At 36.4% G+C, this 22,516-nt stretch overlaps 1 protein-coding gene across 1 annotated transcript; it reads left to right on the top strand.

The window, feature by feature from the left end:
* Nucleotides 1–8,324: 8,324 nt before the first annotated feature.
* On the top strand, nucleotides 8,325–17,098 carry LOC118646928 (uncharacterized protein K02A2.6-like). The gene is made up of 5 exons (XM_036290877.1): nucleotides 8,325–8,699; nucleotides 9,154–9,185; nucleotides 9,463–9,855; nucleotides 9,943–10,795; nucleotides 16,991–17,098. Exons 1-5 carry the CDS (start codon nucleotides 8,325–8,327, stop codon nucleotides 17,096–17,098), a joined length of 1,761 nt encoding a protein of 586 aa, XP_036146770.1.
* Nucleotides 17,099–22,516: the final 5,418 nt, after the last annotated feature.

Here is a 22,516-nt window from a genome sequence, read left to right on the forward strand (position 1 = left end):
AAATTATAAAAAGGCTGTAAGAATACGCGTAAGGACCAAATAGGACCAAAGTTTTCTAGCGAGAGTGCGTGGATCTATGCGGCAAATCAGTATATTTTCCATGCGGGTCATACATATCGCGACAGGTAGACATTTATAGTGACGTGTATATTAATTAAAGTTACGTACGTGAGTGGGCGCCCGTATCGATAGGATCGGCATCAGCCGATACCTACTAATATGGTCGATGAATATGCGGAATATAGATGTGCCGCATGTAAGAAGGAAATAAAAAGTCAGGTCGTGACATGTAAGTCATGTGTCAAACTTTTCTTCCATCCTGGATGTGCAAGTAAACATAAGGTGTATGACAGAAATCGAGTATATGTGTCTTGTCCTGGCCCATATGAGAAGTTCACAGTAGACAGTGAAAAAGATATAGATGTGAAAAAAACACCAATACAGACAGGAAGCGCAAGAGAAAGACTAAGTTCTACGGGATCGACGGGAAGTGACGGTAGCAGAGCGATAGGAGTCAACGTGGGCATGGATACGAAAATTGATTGGCTAGTAAGAACTATGAGAGAGATGAAAGATGAAATGGCATGCAAACGAGAAATAAAAATGCTGATTAAGGAAACAGTGCAAGAGGAAATAAAAACTATTAAACAAGAAATGGAAGACTTACGAAAAATAATACGAGGAGGAATGCAGGCATCAGCGGAAAATGTGCGCGGCAGTTACAGTGAGGCAATAAAGAAAAAGAAGGAAAACATCATAATCATCAAACCGAAGACTCAGCAAGAAAGTGAGACCACTAAAAAAATAATAAAAGAAAAAGTTGATATTAAGAATATGCCAATGGGGATAACAAAGGTACGAAAAGGAAGAGAAGGAATAGTAATTCTAGGATGTGAGACCGGAGAAGAAATAGATAAATTAAAAGATGTAGTACAGTCTAAATTAGGTGACAATTATAATGTTACAGAATCACTACAAAAGAAGCCGAAAATAAAAATTGTTAATATTAGTGAGGAAGAAATAGAGTTGGATGACGATGAGCTAATAGATACAATAAAGAAACAGAATAGTATTGGTGAATCTCGTATAAACATAGTCAAGAAAATCCCGAAAAGAAAAAATATGGATGATAGTCAATCTAGAAGGAAAGGAAAAGAAGGTAGATCTTTAATAATTGAAGTAGATGAAGTAACACATGAATTGATGTTAAAAAAAGAAAAGTTGAACATAGGCTGGAGAAAATGTCCTGTGTTCAATTACTTTAGCATAAAGAGATGTTTCAAGTGCTGGGGATTCTACCACATTGCAAAAAACTGTACAAGAGATGAAACGTGTCATAAATGTACAGGAAAGCATAAAGCAAGTGAATGTAGAGAGAAGCAGAACAAATGTGTAAATTGTATGTTTAAAATAAAAACATATAATTTAAAAATAAAAGACGATCATGATGCACTGGATCCGGAATGCCCGACATACAAGAGGGCTATCGAAGAGGAAAAGAGGAGAGGTGGATGGGAAGCCAAAAAATAGCAATTACAGAAAGAAGAGGATCAGATAATATATACAAACGCGCAAAGTTTAATGGCACATAAGGACGAGATACAGCATCAGATTATGAAGAAATTAAATCCAGCAATTATTGCATTGTCGGAGTCGAGACTGATTGCGGAAATTGAAGACAGTGAAATAAGTGTACCGGGATACAGTGTGGTTAGATGCGACGCGGAAAATAGAAATACAGGGGGGGTTGCTCTGTATGTAAGAGACGATATCAAGTATGAGATAGTAGTATTGAAAAAATTAGAAAGGATTGTGTGGTGCGTTGCAATAGAAGTAAAAGAGAAATTGTTTAAAGGAGTGTTAATGGTAATATATCATTCACCGAGTGCGTCACATGGAGAGTTTATAGGATTCTTAGAGGAGATAGTAGAAGAATTAACGATAAAAGAAGAGTGTATAATATTAGGTGACTTTAATATAGATTGTATGACAGACTCTTATTATACAAATAAACTACTAACGACTATGCAAAGTCTAGGTATGAAGCAGTATGTGGATAAACCAACGAGAGTTACCGAAAATAGTAAAACAATTATAGATCTAGTTTTTGCGAATAAAGATATAAATGTAGAAGTCAAGTACGAACCTAAGATAACGGATCATGCGTGGATAAAAGTTGTGATAAATACGAACAAGATTGTAAATAAATATAAAGAATTCAGTGGCAGGGATTATAGTAGATATAATGCGGATGAGTTTATTAAGCTAGTGGAGAGTAATTTAGAAAAAGGATATGATTTAGATATTAATGAGTTAGATATTAATGTAAAGGCAAAGAATTTAATTAATAGTATTGTAGATGCGCTAGACATCTCAGCACCTAAGAAAATTTTTAGAATACCAAAAATATGGGAAGGAAAAAAATGGTATTCAAAGGAAATAGAAGAGCTAGCGACTAGAAGAGATGAGGCGTATAGAAAAGCACTGTACGATAGCACGGAACAAAACTGGCAACAATTTAAAATAGAAAGAAATGCAGTAGTTAGTTTAATTAGAACAAAGAAAAAAGAATATTATGAAAACATGATTGATCATAATAGTAACAATCTCACAACTATGTGGAAATCATTAAAAGAAATTATTAGAGGAGGACCAATAGGCGCGAAATTTGTAGGAAAAATAGATTTTGAAATATTAGACAATAATATAGAGTGTGATATAGCTGATAAATTTAACTTATATTATATACAAAGTATTAAAGACATAATAAAATCTATAGATAAGAATTATACAACAAGCACAAATAAGAGAACTATTTATTGTATTAAAAAGAAGGGAGAGCTAGAAAAATTTGAATCAATTACGACAGAACAAGTAAGAAAAATCATTAGGGAATTACCAAAAAAGAAAGGTACAGAAGAAGGAATAACTAGCGATATATTAAAAACGGTATTTTGTGTCATAGAAGAGGAATATTGTGATATAATAAATAAGTCAATGAGTGAGGGTTGTTTCTTGAAAGAGTGGAAAACATCCACGATAATTCCAATACCAAAAGTAGAGAAACCTAAGAGGGCAAGTGATTATAGGCCTATTAATATATTACCAATATATGAAAAAGTATTAGAGATAATAGTTAAAAAGCAAATTGAGGTCTACCTAGAAAGTAATAACATTATAACGGAACATCAGTCGGGCTTTAGGAAAAATTATTCGTGTGAAACAGCAATTCAAACAGTTATAGATGAATGGAAATTGATTATTAGTGAGAGACAAATAGTAGGAGTTATTTTTGTAGATCTTAAACGGGCTTTCGAGACAATTGATAGAGGAAGATTACTAGAGAAATTATACCAGTATGGTATTACAGGAACAGTTCTAGAATGGTTTAGGTCGTACTTAAAAGATAGAATGCAACAAGTTCAATTTAATGATAGATGGTCTAAGATACTGATTACGGAATACGGAGTGCCACAGGGTTCGGTATTGGGCCCATTGTTGTTTATAATATATATGAATGATATTGTTAACGTTTGCTCGGAGGTGTGTAATATAAAAATGTTTGCGGACGATACCTTGATATATGTAACAGGTGAGAGTAGTGCGGAGGTAGAGAGAAAATTGAATATTGCATTTAACGTAATGGAGGAATGGATAAATATTAATAAACTGAAGATGAATGCGGAGAAAACAAAATATATGTTAGTTAGAGGTATAAGGAAAGAATTGAGAGGCAATACTATTGTGAGATGTTTGGATGGAAATGAGATTGAGCGCGTAGAAACAATAAAGTATTTGGGCATAATTATTGATGATAGACTTAGATTCAGCGGTCACTGTGATTACATGCTAATGAAAATAGGGAAGAAAATAAGTTTTTTAAATAGAATAGGTAACTTTATCTCGGCTTACACTAGATGTACGATATACAAGACAATCATAGCGCCTCACTTTGAGTATTGTGCGACGCTACTAATAGATATGGGAGATACACAGTTAAGTAGGCTCCAAATAGCGCAAAATAGAGCTATGAGAGTCATATTGCAATGTGACAGACGTACCAAAGTTAAATGTATGCATCAAGCGCTGCAATTTATGACCATAAGACAAAGGCTGTATTACAATATGTGCATGTTTATTTTTAAGATTTCAAATAATATGATGCCGGAGCATTTTAGTAATAGACTTAGAATAGTAGAGGGAGAACGCGATACTAGGCAGACAGGGGATATTGTTATTGAATTTCGAAAAACAAGAAGCGCGCAAAAAAGTTTATTTTATGAGGGTGTGTTAATGTACAACGCATTACCACCCGAAGTTAAACATTGTAATCGTTTAGAAATGTTTAAACGTATGCTAAAAGAGTTTGTTTTTAATGATGTAGTATAAAATTGTATATATATGTATTGAAAATAGCTGAGAAAGCTAATAAAAGATCAATCAATCAATCAATCAATCAATCTCTCTCTCTCTCTCTCTCTCTCTCTTGCCCTTCACCCCCCTCTCAATCTCTTTTGCTCTCTTTTTCTGTTTCTATCTCTCTGCATCTACTTGTATCTATTTCATTCATAATATATTATTGCCTGTAATGAAATGAAATACTAAAATGAACGAATAAAAACCTGTAAATTTAAAACTTTTTGTTATCATATTCATATAATGGTTATTTTTAATATTTTACAAATCGCTGTGAGGATTGGTGTGACAATTGTGTACTTTGTAAACAAGGGAATAGAATTTTATCTCAACAATTTTGATGCAATTTGGATGTTATATTCCAAAGAGCTTCAAAAGTATTTTATATAAAGGATTTATCATTTTTATCTTGTAGTTCTATGCCTAGATGCCATTGATCTATATTTTAGCAACGTTTAGACCACGTTATCAGTCAAAAAAAACAACATAAATGTTTAACTTCAAGAGTAAAGTGACCTTTGCATGTTTGTTCCGGTAAAACTGAAAAATAACTTTTTTTATTTCTTAGCTTCTTGTTTATCTTACGGAGTTTTTCTTTTGGAACAATGTTTGGAACAACTAGAATAATCAATAGCGATAACAAATTTTTTGATTCTTGAAAAAAGCGGTGCCAGCTCAAAAAATCGTTTTTTTTTCTTTCATAGAGAACCGTTTGTGATAAAATTTTGTCACTTTGGAACAATATGGAACAATGTGGAACAGGGTTAGAACTACCTGGAACAACTTTCGAAATTGTGATTTTCTTGAAAATGGGTGCCAAGTTCATAGACTCAGATTTAGCATATCGGCTAAACTGATGCAATGCACATATTGTTGTGATCTTGTCGATAATTTGCTGTCATCGGAATCTAACGTAGAACTAAGTTAGCATCAGGATGGCAAATAGACTTCACGAGTTTATGAAATTGTGAGAGCATGCATTGAGGAATAATAAATTCGTCACATTGCCAGCAAATTGACAGCACGCCATAAGCTCGTATATAGCATTATGACGGCAACGTGATAGCAAAATGAAGACACTTATGATATCAAACATTGTACACAAGAAACATAATATCTATTGAATATTGATGAAGTTTCCAAATTACATCTTGATGTCGACAACTTGTTGACATCATAAGTTTATTCTTTATGAGCGACAATTTTTCCGCAAGCATGGATCACTTGCTAAAATATATAAGAAATATAACGATCATTAAGAAATATAACGATACAATTAATCTGCAAAAAGATACGGAAAATTTGACAGCTATATATGATAAGATAATAAAGGCGACTTAGTATGAAAACTTCTATTATTGTTATGTATTATATTTTATAATTCGACAGCCTTCACATCAGTCAGTGACCTTTTTTTAACGGTTCAACATAGATATAACTTGTAGTTGTTTAGCAGTTTGGTATCAGACATCGATCTTAACGGACAAGTCATACGACGGTACGTATCTAAACAGTTTTTGGTTAACGAGATTTTAATTTAATGTTTGACAAACGATTTTTGACATATGTTATTTGACATACGAGAAACAATTTGTAAGTGATTTGTTATTGTGATTTAATTCTTGTTGCAATCTAATAACCGTAACCGATATTGTGATAATATGTTATTTGTAGATGACGTATCTGGGCACACGTCACAAATTGCGGGATGTTATATTAAGTTTTGTAATCGACACTCTTGAAAAGGACCCAAATTAAGGGTCGAAACGTAGCGTTTATTGTATTGTTACGAGCGTCGCCCGGTATACTCCGCGACTGCGACTCAGCTGTTCCGAAGCCGATCGATATATTGATTTTACCAAGAGCGTTGTCAATTGTCATGCTCTTGGCAACGTTTTGTCAACAACGAGTCTAATCTCGGTCTCGAGCCTTGTCAGACGCGTTAATAAAGCTGCTTGGTTTTTAAGTTCAAAAGTGTCTTTCATTTCCGCGGCGCGCACGTTACATTTTTGGGGGCTCGTCCGGGATCCGTTCGTCGGATCCTGTGAAGCGCGCGCGAGTTTAAGAGACAGAAAGTGCGCGGAGTGAAAGAACGAGAGAACAGGAAATTCGAAGATGTCCATCCCTCGTTCCCCTGTGGTGACCCGATCCCACGCTTCTGCCGCTGCGGAGGGAGACAGAGTGGACGCACGAGATTTGGAGCGAGAGACGGGAGAGAGGCGCGTCGTGACTCCCGGGCCTCCTTCAGGAGCAACGGCGCCGGAACTCCTGCTTCTATTAGAGGAACTCCGGCGGATGCGAGAGGAGCAGGCGCAGCAGCAGCGGGAGTTCGTAGAGGCACTTCGACGGCTGCAATCTTCCCGAGCGACGGAGAACCAGCTAAGTCTCTCTGATAATATTCGTTCGGACGGGAATGTGGGGGGCGCGTTGCATGAGAGCGGTGCGAGCATGGAGGCGTGGGGGGACATGCGGGCGCCTGTCGGCATAAAATTAAAACCGGACACTTTCGATGGAACGTCCCCATTACGCGAATTTTTGACACAATTTTCGCTCATCGCGAACGCGAATCGTTGGAGTGAGTCGGAAAAGGCGGTGGTTTTAGCTTCCTGCTTACGGGGGAAAGCGCGTTCGTTGCTGGACTCCTGTTCCGCGAGTGAGGGCTCTCTTTCTTTCGTGGAGCTTAAATCGCAATTGGAGCTCTGTTTTGGGGAGGGCAAGCTTGCGCAAAATTTTTATACTCAATTCACGAATCGGAAGCAGAGTTCGGGTGAGGATTACGCGACATTGGGCGCGGATTTAGAGCGTCTTTCCCGGAAAGCGTATTCTGAATGTACACATGAAGTGTGCGACAAAATCGCTTGCTCGCAGTTTATCGCCGCGTTGTCAGACGGATTCGTAAAACGTACCCTTCAGGTGGAGGGGATAACATCTTTGAGAGTCGCGATTGAACGGGCGAAAACGCTTAAATTTATCAATCAAAGTTGTTTTCCGGAAAAATTTAACGGAAATTTCCGCGCGGAACGGAAGGAAGTTTCTGGATTTAAGGAAAAAGAAAAGAAAAATTTTAAGGGATCGTTTAAAGAAGGAGAACGTAAAAATAAAGAGTGTTGGCAGTGCGGGGCGACCGGGCATTTCCGCGCAGAATGTCCTGCGGCGGGGAAGTCGGGAAACTAAATTCTGTCGGGTTGACTGGGGCCAGCTCGACAGGCGGAGCTCGGACCCCTGTTTTTGTGCGCGACGAAACTGTTTTTGTCCGGAAGCTCGGCGGCGTGAGCGCGGTTGCGCGTGATTGTTGTTGCGTCAGCGGGTATTTTAATGGAAAGTTGTGTGTTTTTAGAATTGACACGGGCTCGGATGTGTCGGTCGTGAGCGCTAAGATGGCTGCTTCTTTCGATCAGGAGCGTATTGTTTCGTGTAATTTGAAATATCCTACGGGAGAAAAAGTTCCGATAATTTCTCGTGTTTCTGCAACGATTTCTTTGGGTGAATTTTGTATTGATTTGCCATGTTTTGTCGCGGAAATTTGTGACGAGTGTATACTCAGTCTAGATTTTCTTTCCCAGACGGGAATTTTAAATGGATTGTTTGAGAGCGCCCTTGGTTTGACGGGCAGCAGGGTGGAAAAGCGCGGGCAAATTTGTTCTCGAATTGAGGACTGCCCTGCTCGGCTCTTCGAACCCCTTCGACGAATTTTTGAAGAAAGTTCTTGTGGACTTGAATTTTCGCAAAAGCAAATGTTTTTAAACTTTTTAAATGAATATTCTCATGTATTTTCTGAAAAGGTTGTTGCTGGAAATTGCAATATTTTGTCTCATTGTATAAAATTGTGTGATTCTCGTCCTATAAAACAGGTACCTCGTCGAATTCCCCTTCATTTACAGGAAGAAGTGAATAAAATTTTAGAGGATATGAAAGTCCAAAAAGTGATTGAGGAGTCAAACAGTCCTTGGGTCTCTCCAGCGGTTATGGTGAAAAAAAAGGATGGAACTATAAAGTTTTGTGTTGACTTCCGAAAATTAAATGCAGTGACTATTAAAGATTCTTTTCCACTGCCAAGGATCGACAATATTTTGGACTGTTTAAAGGGGAATTCATGGTTCTGTACTATTGACTTAAAAAGTGGATATTGGCAGGTAAGCCTAGATCCTAAAGATCGTGAAAAAACTGCGTTTTCGGTTGGAAACGGTTTGTGGCAGTTCACAGTAATGCCTTTCGGTCTTTGCAACGCCCCTGCTACATTCGAACGATTAATGGAAAAAGTATTAAAAGGTTTAATCTCAAAGGTTTGCTTTGTTTATTTAGACGATGTAATTGTTTTCGGGAAAAATTTTGAAGAAATGTTATGCAATTTGAAAGAAGTTTTTTGTCGCTTAAAGAATGCTAATTTGAAAGTAAATCCAAGTAAATGTAATTTTCTTAAGAAAGAAGTTAAATATCTTGGTCATGTTATTTCTGCCGAGGGGGTTGCAACTGACCCTGAGAAAATTTCTTCTGTGAGAGATTGGCCACTTCCCAAAAATCGAAAGCAGGTTAGAAGCTTTCTTGGTTTTTGTTCTTATTATAGAAAATTTGTTAAAGGTTTTGCTATTGTAGCAAAGCCTTTGTATAATTTGACGGAAGAAAATCGTAAATTTCTTTGATCTTCTGAATGTCAAGTAGCTTTTGAGAATTTGAAACGAGTTTTAACATGTCCTCCGATTTTATCTTTTCCTTCGGGAGAAGGACAATTTATTTTAGACACTGATGCCTCAAATCATGGCATTGGGGCGGTACTTTCTCAATTTCAGGAAGGAAAAGAAAAAGTCATTGCTTATTTCAGCCGAATTTTTAATAAAGCAGAGCGGAATTATTGTGTAACTCGGCGGGAGCTTCTCGCTGTTGTGGATTTAGTGAAGTTTTTCCATCATTATCTCTCGGACGGAAGTTTTTGGTAAGGACAGATCATGTTTCTCTTCGCTGGTTGATGTTTTTCCGGAATTTGGAAGGACAACTAGCAAGATGGATGGAACGTCTACAATAATATGACTTTGATGTCCTTTATCGTAGAGGAAAGGTTCACAATAATGCCGACGAACTTTCTAGACGTCCATGTCTGGAGACTTTATGCCGGTATTGCATAAAAGTAGAATCTAATGAAGAATCTTCAAAGGAGGAAATTTTTGGACGTCTGGTCTTTTCAAGTGAGAATTTTCAAGAGTGGCGTGCAGCTCAACTCCAAGATGCAGTTGTTTCTAAAATTGTTCATTTCAAGGAGGCCGGAACTCGTCCAGATTGGCAGGAGATTGCTTCTGGTGATCCTTCTTTGAAAATCTATTGGTCTTATTGGGATACTCTATTGCTGATCGATGGAGTTCTTCATAAGAAGTGGATTTCCCCGAATTTGCAAAAGAATATCTTTCAAATTGTGGTTCCTCGTCAAAGAATACATGAAATCTTAAAGTAAGCTCATGATTCTCCCTCAGGGGGACACTTTGGTGTGAATAAGACACTACAGAAAGTTCCAAAACGTTTTTATTGGGTCTCAAGCAAGAGAGATGTAGAGAATTGGTGTGCTTCTTGTAAAGAATGTGTTGCTAAAAAAGGACCACTAGGAAAAGGAAAATCTCCTATGGAAATCTATAATGTGGGAGCTCCTTTTGAAAGAATACAAGTGGATATTCTTGGTCCTTTACCAACTTCTTCTTTTGGGAATAAATACCTTTTGGTGGTAGTGGATTGTTTCTCCAAATGGCCAGAGGATATCCCTTTAAAGAATAAAAGGGCCAGCACTGTCGCGAGATCGCTTGTGGATCAGGTGTTTTCACGTCATGGAATTCTCTTGGAATTACATACAGACCAAAGAAGGAATTTTGAATGTCATCTTTTTAAGGAGATGACTTTACTTCTCGGAATAAGAAAGTCACGAACAACTCCTCTTCATCCTCAATCGGACGGACAAGTCGAGCGTCAACATCGCTCGATCTTAAATTATTTGGCAAAGTTTATTTCAGAAAATCAAAAGGATTGGGATCGTTGGATTTCGTTATATCTTTTAGCTTATCGTTCTTCGAAACAAGAAGCTATTGGAATGTTTCCTGCTGAAATGTATTTGGGACAAGATCTTCGTTTACCCCTGGATCTGCTTAGAGGAGTTTCCCCTTCTACGAAGGAGGAGAAGGATAGTGCGGGTTTTGTTTCCAAGTTAAGACAGAGACTAGATTCCATTCATCATTTCGCTCGACAACGTCTTTTGATTAGTTCAAAGAATGCCAAATTTTGGTATGATCAACGAGCAAGGCGAAAAAACTTTGAGCCTGGACAGCAAGTTTGGTTTTATAATCCTCGGCGGATTCCAGGAAGAGCACCCAAGTTGCAGAGTCCTTGGGAAGGACCATGGAAAGTTATTAGGAAAATAAGTGAGGTTTTATATTGTATACAAAAATGTCCTCGTTCAAAAAATAAAATTGTGCATGCTAATCGTTTAGCTCCTTACGTAGAAAGAAGGGGGGAGACGACATAAATCCGAGCCCGAATGTCAAGGGATTGTTTTCTTTTGATTGAGTACGTTGAGACGCAACTATCGTTTTTGCTTAAAGAAGGGAAAAAAAAAGTTCTTTCCGTTTTTTTTGTGTTCTTGTTCTGCTTGTTTTGTTTTATTTTCAGTAATTTTGCCGAGAGGTGCGGACGCATGAGGGCTGCTTCTCGGGTTGAGGAGGAAAGTTTTATTAAGAAGACTGCCTCGCCCACGATTTTTTAACCACGGTTTTTCCGTGGGACATTGGGCAAATGCCGAGGCAGGGGGCAGGGAGCTCTTAGAGCATTGGGTCCGTGGAAGTAAATTCCCCCCCCTGATCCCGAAAAAAGAAACGAGAAGCGCACAAGATCGGGCGAAGAGGAAGCTTCACGGCAGAAGAGGAGCACGGGGACGGAAAAGGGAGCCGGCGCAGAAAAATTCCGCGTGGGAGTCTGGCTAGCTCTGCGAGGAAGAGTGCCCGGAGAAGCCCTTGCTGAGAGGGTCGTCTCGGTTGGACGTGGTCCGATTAAGGACAGGGAAATCGTCCTGGAAGCCGAAGGGGCCTTCTTGGAGTAACAGGAAAACTGCTCCCCGGATTGTCGGGACGACAATCTTGAAGAGGGGGAGCAGTGTTACGAGCGTCGCCCGGTATACTCCGCGACTGCGACTCAGCTGTTCCGAAGCCGATCGATATATTGATTTTACCAAGAGCGTTGTCAATTGTCATGCTCTTGGCAACGTTTTGTCAACAACGAGTCTAATCTCGGTCTCGAGCCTTGTCGGACGCGTTAATAAAGTTGCTTGGTTTTTAAGTTCAAAAGTGTCTTTCATTTCCGCGGCGCGCACGGTTACAGTATTAATAAAAATAGCCAGTAAGGTCGAAAAACTTCTAGAATTTGTTTAATTTATTCACTGACGGAGAACGACCGTTAAATTTAAAATATATAAGGTTTTACTGCCTAGTTATTAGTGCACAGCGCCGCCGATAAGCCAGTAGGCGAATTAACTCTTTCGGGAATAAAATGCAGTCGACGCACTACATAACGACCACCCGCAGCACGATTGAGACAAGCAATAATTAACTTTTTCCGCTATGAGAGGACGCTGTGGAAGAGGACCGCCACATAATACTTTTATGATTTACTCATTTTAATTGAGTAAATTCGCTACAAGAAAAATGAAACGTTTACTTCAGTCGAATGAAGAGTTCACTTACCGAGCGAAAAATTCATTCTTATGAAAAAGTGAGATGACACTCTATTTTGAGTGGCCGTATTTGCACTATCGCTTAGAATGAAATTTCATTCTTTTAGAGTGGCATTACATTCTAAAAAATTCAAAGAGTACGCGTATGTTATGAGGGTGTTTCTAAAGTTCGTAAAAATTTTACATGGTTTCTACGTCGAATTTATGATCGCATCCACATAGATTCTAGTACTATTTTTGAGCGGATGTTTACTCGAATATTCACGTAGATTTCATGATGCCAATCTACATAGCATTACTATGTAGATATCACGTACTATTTTATTGAGGAATATGTTGTCACAGATGACATACGGATGATGACAAAATGCTATAATAATTACGAACAAGTTACCGTCAACATAACCTCACGTGCAGATGTCATGCATGACATGACGACTTGCCGTCAGGTTGAATTCTAATGAAAACTTTACATGATGTCAGAACAATAGTTAGTTTGTGGAAACACCTTGGCTTTAGTTTGGAGAAATTGAATGTCGAATAAGTGACAGCAAAATGACAAAACGTTGCTTTCATTTGGCTATCTGGGGTAAATTTATGTTTCAAAAATTTCAAACTTTTTATTTTACCCCATCCTCCCCATTTTTTTCAACATTTTTAAAATTTTGTAAGGACAAAGTTAAAGAGCATCAAAAGCCGAATCTATCCATATATAATAATATACGGGTTCCATCATTCTTAATTATTAGCAAAACAAAATGATAATGCCGTGCTATAAGCGTCGCGCTAGAAGTTGCGTTATTTCTTCAGTCGCGTCACATTTGTAACGATCGTTTTTCGCACGGTCCTAGCTTGGGGAAGGGTCTAGGGCGAAAAAGGTTTAGAGACAGCAAACTCGGTGGTTTCAGTGGAATGAATATATTTAATAATACGAGATTGCATTAGTTCGTGATATTTACAACAATATGTACATATTTTGCCGGTGTGACTTGTGTCGGTCGCCCGACCGGATCAGCTGATCTGGCTCAGCGGGACGCTTGCGGTGCGCGCAGTGAGACGGACGGTGTTCGTCTCGAGCTTGGTGCTCGGGGCTCCGTGGCTGGCGGGCGCGCGGCGCGGGGCCGGTATTTTTACCCGACGTGTGATGATCGGCGGGCGCGCGGCGCCGGCGTGGGTATCTTGCGGCTCACCGTGTTTCCCAGAATTCCGGCGAGAACCTCGCGTATTGTCGGTTGGTTTCCTGGAGCGATGTCGGTCCCGAGAACGCTCGGGGGGAGGCGGAAAACACTCCGTGCCGGTTACCGAGCCCCTTGGAGTCAGGACACGAATCGGTGTAGCAGCCGAGAGCTCTCGGCGAAGGCGGAGAAATCTTCACCCTCATCTTGCTACCCGATGGTAAAGATAAAGAATCAAACTGGGCCGAGAATTCTCGGTGATGATGGAGAACACTTCACCGTGGGTTTTAGCTCGGAGGTTTAGGCTTTTCGTCGGAACTTGGTTCGGACGGGATAACGAGAACCTCCTTGTTCCACTCCCGAAGCGGCCTTATATACCGCTCTCGACAGTAGCTCGGGGACCTCCGGTGGTCCTCGGTCCCGTCCTAATTCAGCATCCCGATGATCGAGATGCTGGCTCGGAAGGGGAGTACGTGGGCCGCCGAGACGAACGTTATCTCGGCGGCGTAGAAATTTTTGGCGGGCACGCTGCCCGTTGTGTCGGTCTGGTCACGCGGTCGGTGTTAGCCGGTCGGAACGTTGTTCGTTACACATTTAATAACTGCCTCTCCTGCGTATATTTTTATATTAAAACATAAAAATGGAGTAATCTTAATTACATAATACTCGACGTATTACACGATATAAAGCATAAATGCATATACAGGGTGTCTGGTATTTTTTTATGTTTATGAGCAGGTAGAGCGCATGAAACTGAACAGAAAAGTCCTTACCGTTTTTCCATTTTCGCAATAGTTAACAAGTTAGTGACTTGTAAAATTTTCTGTATTCGCTACGCACAAGCGACGCGTAACGCTAAATTCTCTTTTTGAGTTATGATAGTTCCTTATGTTTTTTAATGAAAATAAAATGTTCTAACGACAAAAAGTATGTGTGTACGTGTACATACATGTGTACAAAAAATATCAGTTTTAATGCTTAAAGAAGTGATTACTAAATTTATTTTTTTAATAAATAATAATTATTTTTAATAAAAAATATTTTTTTGGTGATAGTCTTAAACGTCGTAAACGGTCATTATAAATTTTAAAAGAAGCTGTTATCATATGCTCGAAACAAAATTTATGCTTCTTCAAAATACATTAGAAAATTTTATCGATTAAAATGGAAATGACAACCAAATAAAATGTTTGTTTCAACTTTATATTCTTAATTAAAAATTGAATAACTAGGATATTTATATTTTTAATAAAATTAATCCTTGTACATACATACGCGAGCTAAAGAATAATCACTTTGTGACAGGAAAATTGATTATGCCTTAGTTCCGCAATTTTATATCACTATTACTATTTACGCTGATTACTATACACGTACACATAAAAAAATATGATTCTAGTTTAAAAAAAATCAATTATTCACTTTTAATTGTATTTTTTTAAATAATTATTTTATCTTTAATGACTGAAAAGAGTATTCTGTTGATAATAAACACCACACTTTACATAAAACAAATAATGTTTAACATTTTCGCGTATGTACATACACATACACACACACACACACACACACAAATTACACACAAATTACAAACCAATTCTTGAATTAAGGAATAATCATTTTCCTGTCACAAAGTGATTATTCTTTAGCTCGTGTATGTATGTATCCCCCCCTCCACACACACACACACACACACACACACACACACACACACACACACACACTACAAACTAAAATTTTCTTAAATAAATAAATATTATTTATAAGTTTCAAACATTTAATAAATTCATATATTCGTAAATTTACACGGAGAAAATTTTATAGTAAAATTATGTATGATTTTATTATTTATGATAGTAACCACGAACTGTAAGGAGAAATTTTAGAGAATTATATCATATAAGTAGTGTAAATATTGTCGTAATTTGATGAAAAACATAATAAAAATTTTCATAATTCCTCCTTGGCCCGCGTTTACTATTTACCATAATAATTTTTACCATAAAGTTTTTTCCGTGTATTATAAATCTATCACAAGGATTAATTTTATTAAAAATATAAATATCCCAGTTATTTAATTTTTAATTAAGAATATAAAGTTGAAACAAACATTTTATTTGCTTGTCATTTCTATTTTAATCGATAAAATGTTTTTTAAAGAAGCATAAATTTTGTTTCGAGCATATGATAACAGCTTCTTTTAAAATTTATAATTACAGTTTACGACGTTTAAGACTATCATGAAAAAAACATTTTTTATTAAAAATAATCGTTATTTATTAAAAAATAAATTTAGTAATCACTTCTTTAAGCATTAGATCTGATATTTTTTGTACACATGTATGTACACGTACACACATACTTTTTGTCGTTAGAAAATTTTATTTTCATTAAAAAAGGTAAGGAACTATCATAATTCAAAGGGAGAATTTAGCGTTACGCGTCGCTTGTGCGTAGTCATTGTTGCTTGTTGTAACAACTCCCCCCGCGCGCCTAGCAATCTCAAGATTCAAGCGCTAGGGAGGGGCGGCCGCCGCGGCCGGGCGCTCAGCGCGCTTGCATTTGCCGGTAGGCCGGGCTAATACAGAAAATTTTACAAGTCACTAACTTGTTAACTATTGCGAAAATGGAAAAACGGTAAGGATCTTTCTGTTCAGTTTCATGCGCTCTACCTGCTCATAAAAATCCCATAAAAAAATACCAGACACCCTGTATATAACAAAAGTAGCATATATATATGTATGTACATACGTACATTTTTATTGTTACAAATGCGAATATAGATTAATATAAGGCAAAATATTTTTTAAATATTAAAAACTGCAAATATAATATAACAAAATATATAATATCAAGAGAAAAATATATAATATAAACTGCAATAACTATTTGCATAATTATATTATTTACATTATATACACACAGCACGCTAATAGAGATAATATAATTATATAATTTAATGAGTTTGAAATATTAATTGAAAAATATTATAAAGTAAAAATAAAAGAAAGAATAAAGGAAAAGGGAAAAGAAGTTGAAATTGTTACAAATTAAAATTTTTATTATTTTATATATAATTTTATACAAATTAAAATTGTTAAAAATTAAAATTTTTATATTTTATACATAATTTTGTACAAATTAAAAATTTTATTAGACAGAAATAAAAGAATATCAATATTTATTGCATGGGTAAGGAAAACTGCTAAAATCTTACCAATGTTAATAATCTAAAAACATATCTTTTTGAAAGAAATCAATACAGAATTTGCTTATAAATGTCTTACATTGTGGCACATATTCATTACAAAGATAAAGTTCATGGAAAAGATGTGTTATACAAAGCGATTTTCTACACCAAAAACAAGTTATAATGGCTATTTCGTCACAAAGATTGCATTTTACTTTAGAATTCTTTTTAAAACAAAAGTCTACTGGTGTTTCAAATTCTATCGGTATAGCTCACAAATATTTATCGTATGCATTCTCTACGTATCCACTTTTAGTCCACGCATATTTGAATATATTTTGAAACCTGGGCGACGAAAATTGATGGTGTGTTAATGATTGTAATTTTAAGATATTATTTCTATTACAAAGATCTAAAAACAAATCTAACAACATAATAGTATCAGATAAATATTTAATAAAATTCTTTCACAATTAGAATTCGTATACGTCTAATAGCTGTATTTTTCAGGTTGTACCCGCCGAAATAGTTAGAAAAACAATATTTGTTGCAGAATCTGGTTTAATTTCTGAAACTATGTCAGGACAATGTCGTAAACAATCCACTCCACAAATCTAACAACAATACTGATTGTGGCCCGATATTCGGAAAAAATAGTTTCTTTAGCCAAGTTTTTACATAATTTGATGTTAATTTGCCTGACTTTGAAGCCGTAACAAAAATATTAGGCGCGTTGAATAATGTTTCTTGTACTCTCGGACCAAATGTTCCTGTAATTTCTTTTAATACTTTGAAAAGAGATGATAATAATCTACCATCAGCCGAAATAGTCGATTGAATTGTATAGCTATGCGTGGTTGCTGATATAGACTGTACTACTAGATTCTACGTTTTTAATACCTTTTGGAGCTAAAGTACGACCAGAATGAAATTCTAACTGAAATCCACTTTGATCCAAAACAATATAAATATTTTCCAAATCGATTAATATAATATTTTATATTTGTAATAAATGTATCGCATTTATTTCCTAAATCAAATTTTGATAATAAAGATTTTTTTGTAACAAATTTTGTTATTTTTCTAGACACAATATTATGTGCTTTTTCAAATATTTGTACCCATTTCTCTGAAGCTTTGAATCAGGCCACATTTTCTTTATTTTGTGATCGAGAAACCCATCGAGCGATGTCAATGTCATGAATGATGATTTTTCTTTCAAGTGCTTCATTAAAATGGTCTAATGTGTATTTAGAAATTTTTTAAATTTTTTTGGCCTACTACCACCTTCGATGCAATAGTTTTCCCATTGTCGTAATTGTCGCATCAACTTTTCTAAATTTTTGCTTAACTCCTTTAAGCAATCTTGGTTTTGTCTTACCACTTTTCCCAGTATACCAGTATTCCACAGCTTGCCTCTTACAGTCGGTTAATATTGTTTCTTCATCTGAATCACAAATAACTTCTTTTGGAAAATAGATTTTTTCTTCATCCGCCTTTAATAAATCCATTTTTTCCGCTTCTGGGATTTCATACTCATCATAAAAATATAAAGCTTCTTCCTCTTCTAATTGAAATTGTTCTTCATTTTTTATTTCTAATAGCATACGTTCAATTTTCACATTCACTCATCTTTCCTGCGAAGATATCGGAGCATTCGGATAATCCAAATCATTGAACGTTATAGCGAGTAAAAATATCACATTATATGGATTAAATTGCAGCATTCTGAAATATTAAAATTAAATATATATCTCAATTTTTTATTATATAATATATAAAAAATAAAACACTTCATAATTAATAGAATTGTCTTTTTATGATAGTTATGTCGTCTTTAATCCTTTTGATAAAAAAATAATAAGTCAAAGTGAATTAAGCCATTAAAACCGAGTAATAATTATAGGGAGACCACAGCACAGGACATTAAAATGAATATTTTGAAATTTAAAGTAAATAAAAAATAATTTTGTAAAGAAAATAGTTGTGCTAATACAGATAATTAAAAAAAATTTGTTGAATCAATCACATCAATTACAACATTTATTGTTATGAAAATTGCTATAAAAATTGATTTTTTTAGAAATACAAAATCGGAGAATAATATGAAAGATGACAAAAATAAATGACGATGACAGAATTAAACGGCACACGTTTTTTTTTATTAATATAATAAATTTTTAAAGATTTTTTTTTAATATATAATACATACCTGGTATTTTAATTCTTGCTCTATTCGTTTCTGTTTTCCATGTATTATTATATACATATACAGTAATGATTTGACGTATTTTTAAAATTTCAATAATATTAAAGTAAAAAAAAAAACAAGAAAGTAAGAAGTAATAAATTAAAAGCAAATACTTACATGCTCACGAAAGAACAATACTTGTAACAATACACTATCCAATATACTTGTTTACATTACCAACTACGAGTTGAAAAGGCAACTTCTCGTTTATATACATTTATACGGATGTATATATGCAATACATTTTGCATACGATACGGGCGAATAAATTTAGCATCAGTGTTGATAGACGGATCGGTTGTTCTCGCGCAGGCGCGTCACGTGCGGCTTCAATAAAGTATCCATTAGTAACAGGAAGGAGATCTTTGGTCACCATACAATTTTGTTTTGCAAAATAAAAACGTTAACACATTTTATATATTAAATACGCATGTATATTTTCTCGTGTTAAATAGAATAATTTATAAATATCGTATTTCATTTGATGAATACTGGTAAGATTTTTTTACGGTTTTCCCTTCTCAGCAAACACAAAGTTACATGTAACGTGCTTGTTAGTTGTAATTTCCCACTCAATAATATAATTGCAATATAACACACGTGTTATATTACAATTACATTGTTGAGTGGGAAATTACAACTAACAGGTACGTTACATGTAACTTGGTGTTTGGTGGGTTAGCCTTGTGACAAATGTCGGTATTCTGTATGAGTTCTGCCAAATAAAATATTTTATTTCAATTTAAATATATGTTTTTTTCCATACCTTCTTTTTCGTTGTTGAGTTGATTTTTATTATTAAATGCAAATTATTTTTAATTCCTTAATTTATGTTGAATATATATACACAAATATACATACAAACGATATGCAAATATATGCGTGTGTGTAAAATATATAAAATGTGTTAACATTTTCATAAATTTGCAAAAAAATTGTATGGGAACTAAAGATCTCTTTCTTATTACTAATATATATTTTACTGGAGCTTCATGTGATGCGCCTGCGCAAAAACAACCGGCCCGTCTATCAACACTGATATTAAACTTATTCGCCAGTGTTGTGTGCAAACTGTATACATCCATATAAATGTATTTTCATTAAATTAAGTTATATAATTATATTGTTGCGCTTGAACGCTTCCGCGACACTCACTATTACACGCGGGCACGGCGAAATAAGTACACCCTTTTAGCAAACAAGAAACTTTATTGAAAACACGTATATAAATATTCAAAGCACGTTCGCACGAGACAACGTCTCAAGAACAACAACATTTCATTTGTTTTCAACTTCCTGGCGACGCTGTCAACGCTGAACACAGCTGACCGAGACGATCGATACTATTGATTTTTCCGGCGCGCAGACTAAAGCTCGCGCTCACTATTCCCCTCCTTTATAAGTTGTCGTCCCGACAACTAACGGCCAAGCTTCCTTGAGGAAAACTCATTGGTCCTGGCTTCTCCGCGCCTCCTACTCTACCCTGAGTTGTTGCTGCGGATTACCGAGCGGCGAAGAACCTTCCTTTCGACTTTCTTCTTTTCTTCGGCGCTTCCATTCTTCAGAGGGCTTTTCCAAGAAGACTTCCCCGGCATGGCGCCTCCTGCTCTACCTCGAGCTACTGCTGCGGGTTACCGACCGGCGTCTACTTTGGTTCCTCCTTCCCGCCAGCCGTACTCCACCCACTTCACGGAAGTAGCTAGCTCTCTGAGCGATGGACAGTATCTTGGCTTCTTGCGGAGAAGTTTCCCAACGTCCGTCATCCTCCTCCTCTTTCTCTCAGCGCCGCACTCTTCTTTCGAATCTTGCGCCCTTCTTTCGAATCTTGCGCCCTTCTTTCTTGTTCTTCGGACAAGGGGGAGGTAATTTCCCGTGCCTTTGCGCCCCTACAAGCAACCTTGTCCCTGTCACGGCATTTGCCCTTAGTCTCACGGAAAACTACGGTCGAAAACCGTGAGCGAGACAGTCTTCAATAAATTCTTTTTATTTTCTGTCTTCCTGCTCAACGAACAGGATACGATCGCCTTCTCAGCCTTCTCCAGCTTGCGTTTCGTTACAAATTGCCAAGTTCCCTGAAATCAAAACAAAACAAACAACAACTTTTTTTTCCTAACAATAAAATTTGCCGGGCTCCGATCATCAAGTTATTACTTTTTTTATATAATTTTCCTTTAAAATAAAAAGAATCAGAGGCATTCTTAACTCTATTTTCAGCTAAATTTTAGAACGATATTTCTTCGAGAAATTAAAAATATAAGTTGATCTCTCGCCGAGATCTTTCGTGCGAGCCTCTCCAGTTCCGCCCTGAAACATGCGAAATTCTCCCCAAAATTCTGTTTTTGATTCGTAAATAAAGAATAAAAATTTTGTGAAACGCGCCCCTCCCCAAAACGTAACTCTAATTTTGAAACCAATTCTGAATAATCCAATTTCTCTAGATCCTGGACAGATTCCAAGACGGCGCGAGCTTTTCCCTTCAGGCAAAACGATAGTTTCTGTCGAATCGCTCCAAGAATTCGCGCGGGCAATTAAATTGAATTGAGCAAAGAATTCGTTCAAAGAAACCGTTCCGTCATAGGTATCGGGCTTTAATTTGTAACCGAGCTCAGCGCCTACGGGAGTTCCGCCTGGAAGAAAATTATTAGTGGGACTTAACTGTGGTACAGAGAGCTCCTCCATTCGCTGCAAAGCCGTGTCGCGCTGCAGAAGATGGGCCTCGATCTCGGCGCGGAAACTCTGCTGCTCCTCCCGCTCCTGCCTCCGCTCCTCACGCAGCTTCTGCAGTTCCAGTAGCACAGCCTCCATCGTTTCCGCAGGAGTCGTCGACATTAAGAACGAATTGAGAACGAGTCTTCCTCGACGAGGGAGTCGTCGACATTAAGATTCCTCTCGACGTCCGAAAACTTTCGTCGGCTCGCTCGCTCGTTCGATTCCGGACGAACCCCCAAAAATGTTGCGCTTGAACGCTTCCGCGACACACTCACTATCACACGCGGGCGCGGCGAAATAAGTACACGCTTTTAGCGAACAAGAAACTTTATTGAAAACACCGAACACGTATAATATATATATATATATATATATATATATATATATATATATATAATACAATAAGCGATATTTTCATTATAAATTTTTAAACATTTTACAGACTAATTTGTACTGTGATTGATCCTGTTGTCTCAATATAGCAATTCAATATAGCATAAATGTTAATTTAAGTTGGAATTTTGTAATAAATACCTATTTTCTTTCTATTTTGTTTATAATTATTGTTAAAAAACGTTTCCCTACCTTTTGGGACTACCTTTGGGACAAAAATCCTTTTATTTGTAGTCACTGTATCGTCAAAATGACATCAAAATAACGTCAATAATAAGTCAAACTTTGCGACCAAAAGACGTCACGCGTGACATGTTCCAATTAACCAAAATTTTACGTCAATTTGACATCACTGTGACCATTGCGTGTTATTTGGGAACAGTATAGCTGACAGAATATGTCTACTTGAAGGTACTAAATATAACGTAGTTTAAAAAAATGATAGAATAAATTGCACAGTTTATTTTTTTGCAATGTATTGAAATAGGTAAAAAGTATGAAGTCTTGTGTGAAACAATTACAACAAAGTATACACTGGGTAATATGTTTATATGGATTATGTGTCCAAGGATTATCTGTACGTCTTAAGCTACACACAGAAAATAATTCTTCTAGTACTTCCGAATAGTACTTCCAAATAAATATTAATTGTTAAGAAATAATATTTTAAGTAAAGGGTTTGT

The sequence above is a fragment of the Monomorium pharaonis genome, chromosome 8 (genome assembly GCF_013373865.1).
Source record: "Monomorium pharaonis isolate MP-MQ-018 chromosome 8, ASM1337386v2, whole genome shotgun sequence".
In the NCBI taxonomy this organism is placed as follows: Eukaryota; Metazoa; Arthropoda; class Insecta; order Hymenoptera; family Formicidae; genus Monomorium; species Monomorium pharaonis.

Excerpts from the sequence above, each read along its gene's own strand:
- LOC118646928 (XM_036290877.1), top strand. The coding sequence starts at position 8,325 with ATGAAAGTCCAAAAAGTGATTGAGGAGTCAAACAGTCCTTGGGTCTCT. Across the intron at positions 8,700-9,153 it reads TAAAAGGTTTAATCTCAAAG|ACACTGATGCCTCAAATCAT; the intron begins GTTTGCTTTGTT and ends AATTTATTTTAG. Across the intron at positions 10,796-16,990 it reads CTTGGGAAGGACCATGGAAA|GTTGTACCCGCCGAAATAGT; the intron begins GTTATTAGGAAA and ends TGTATTTTTCAG.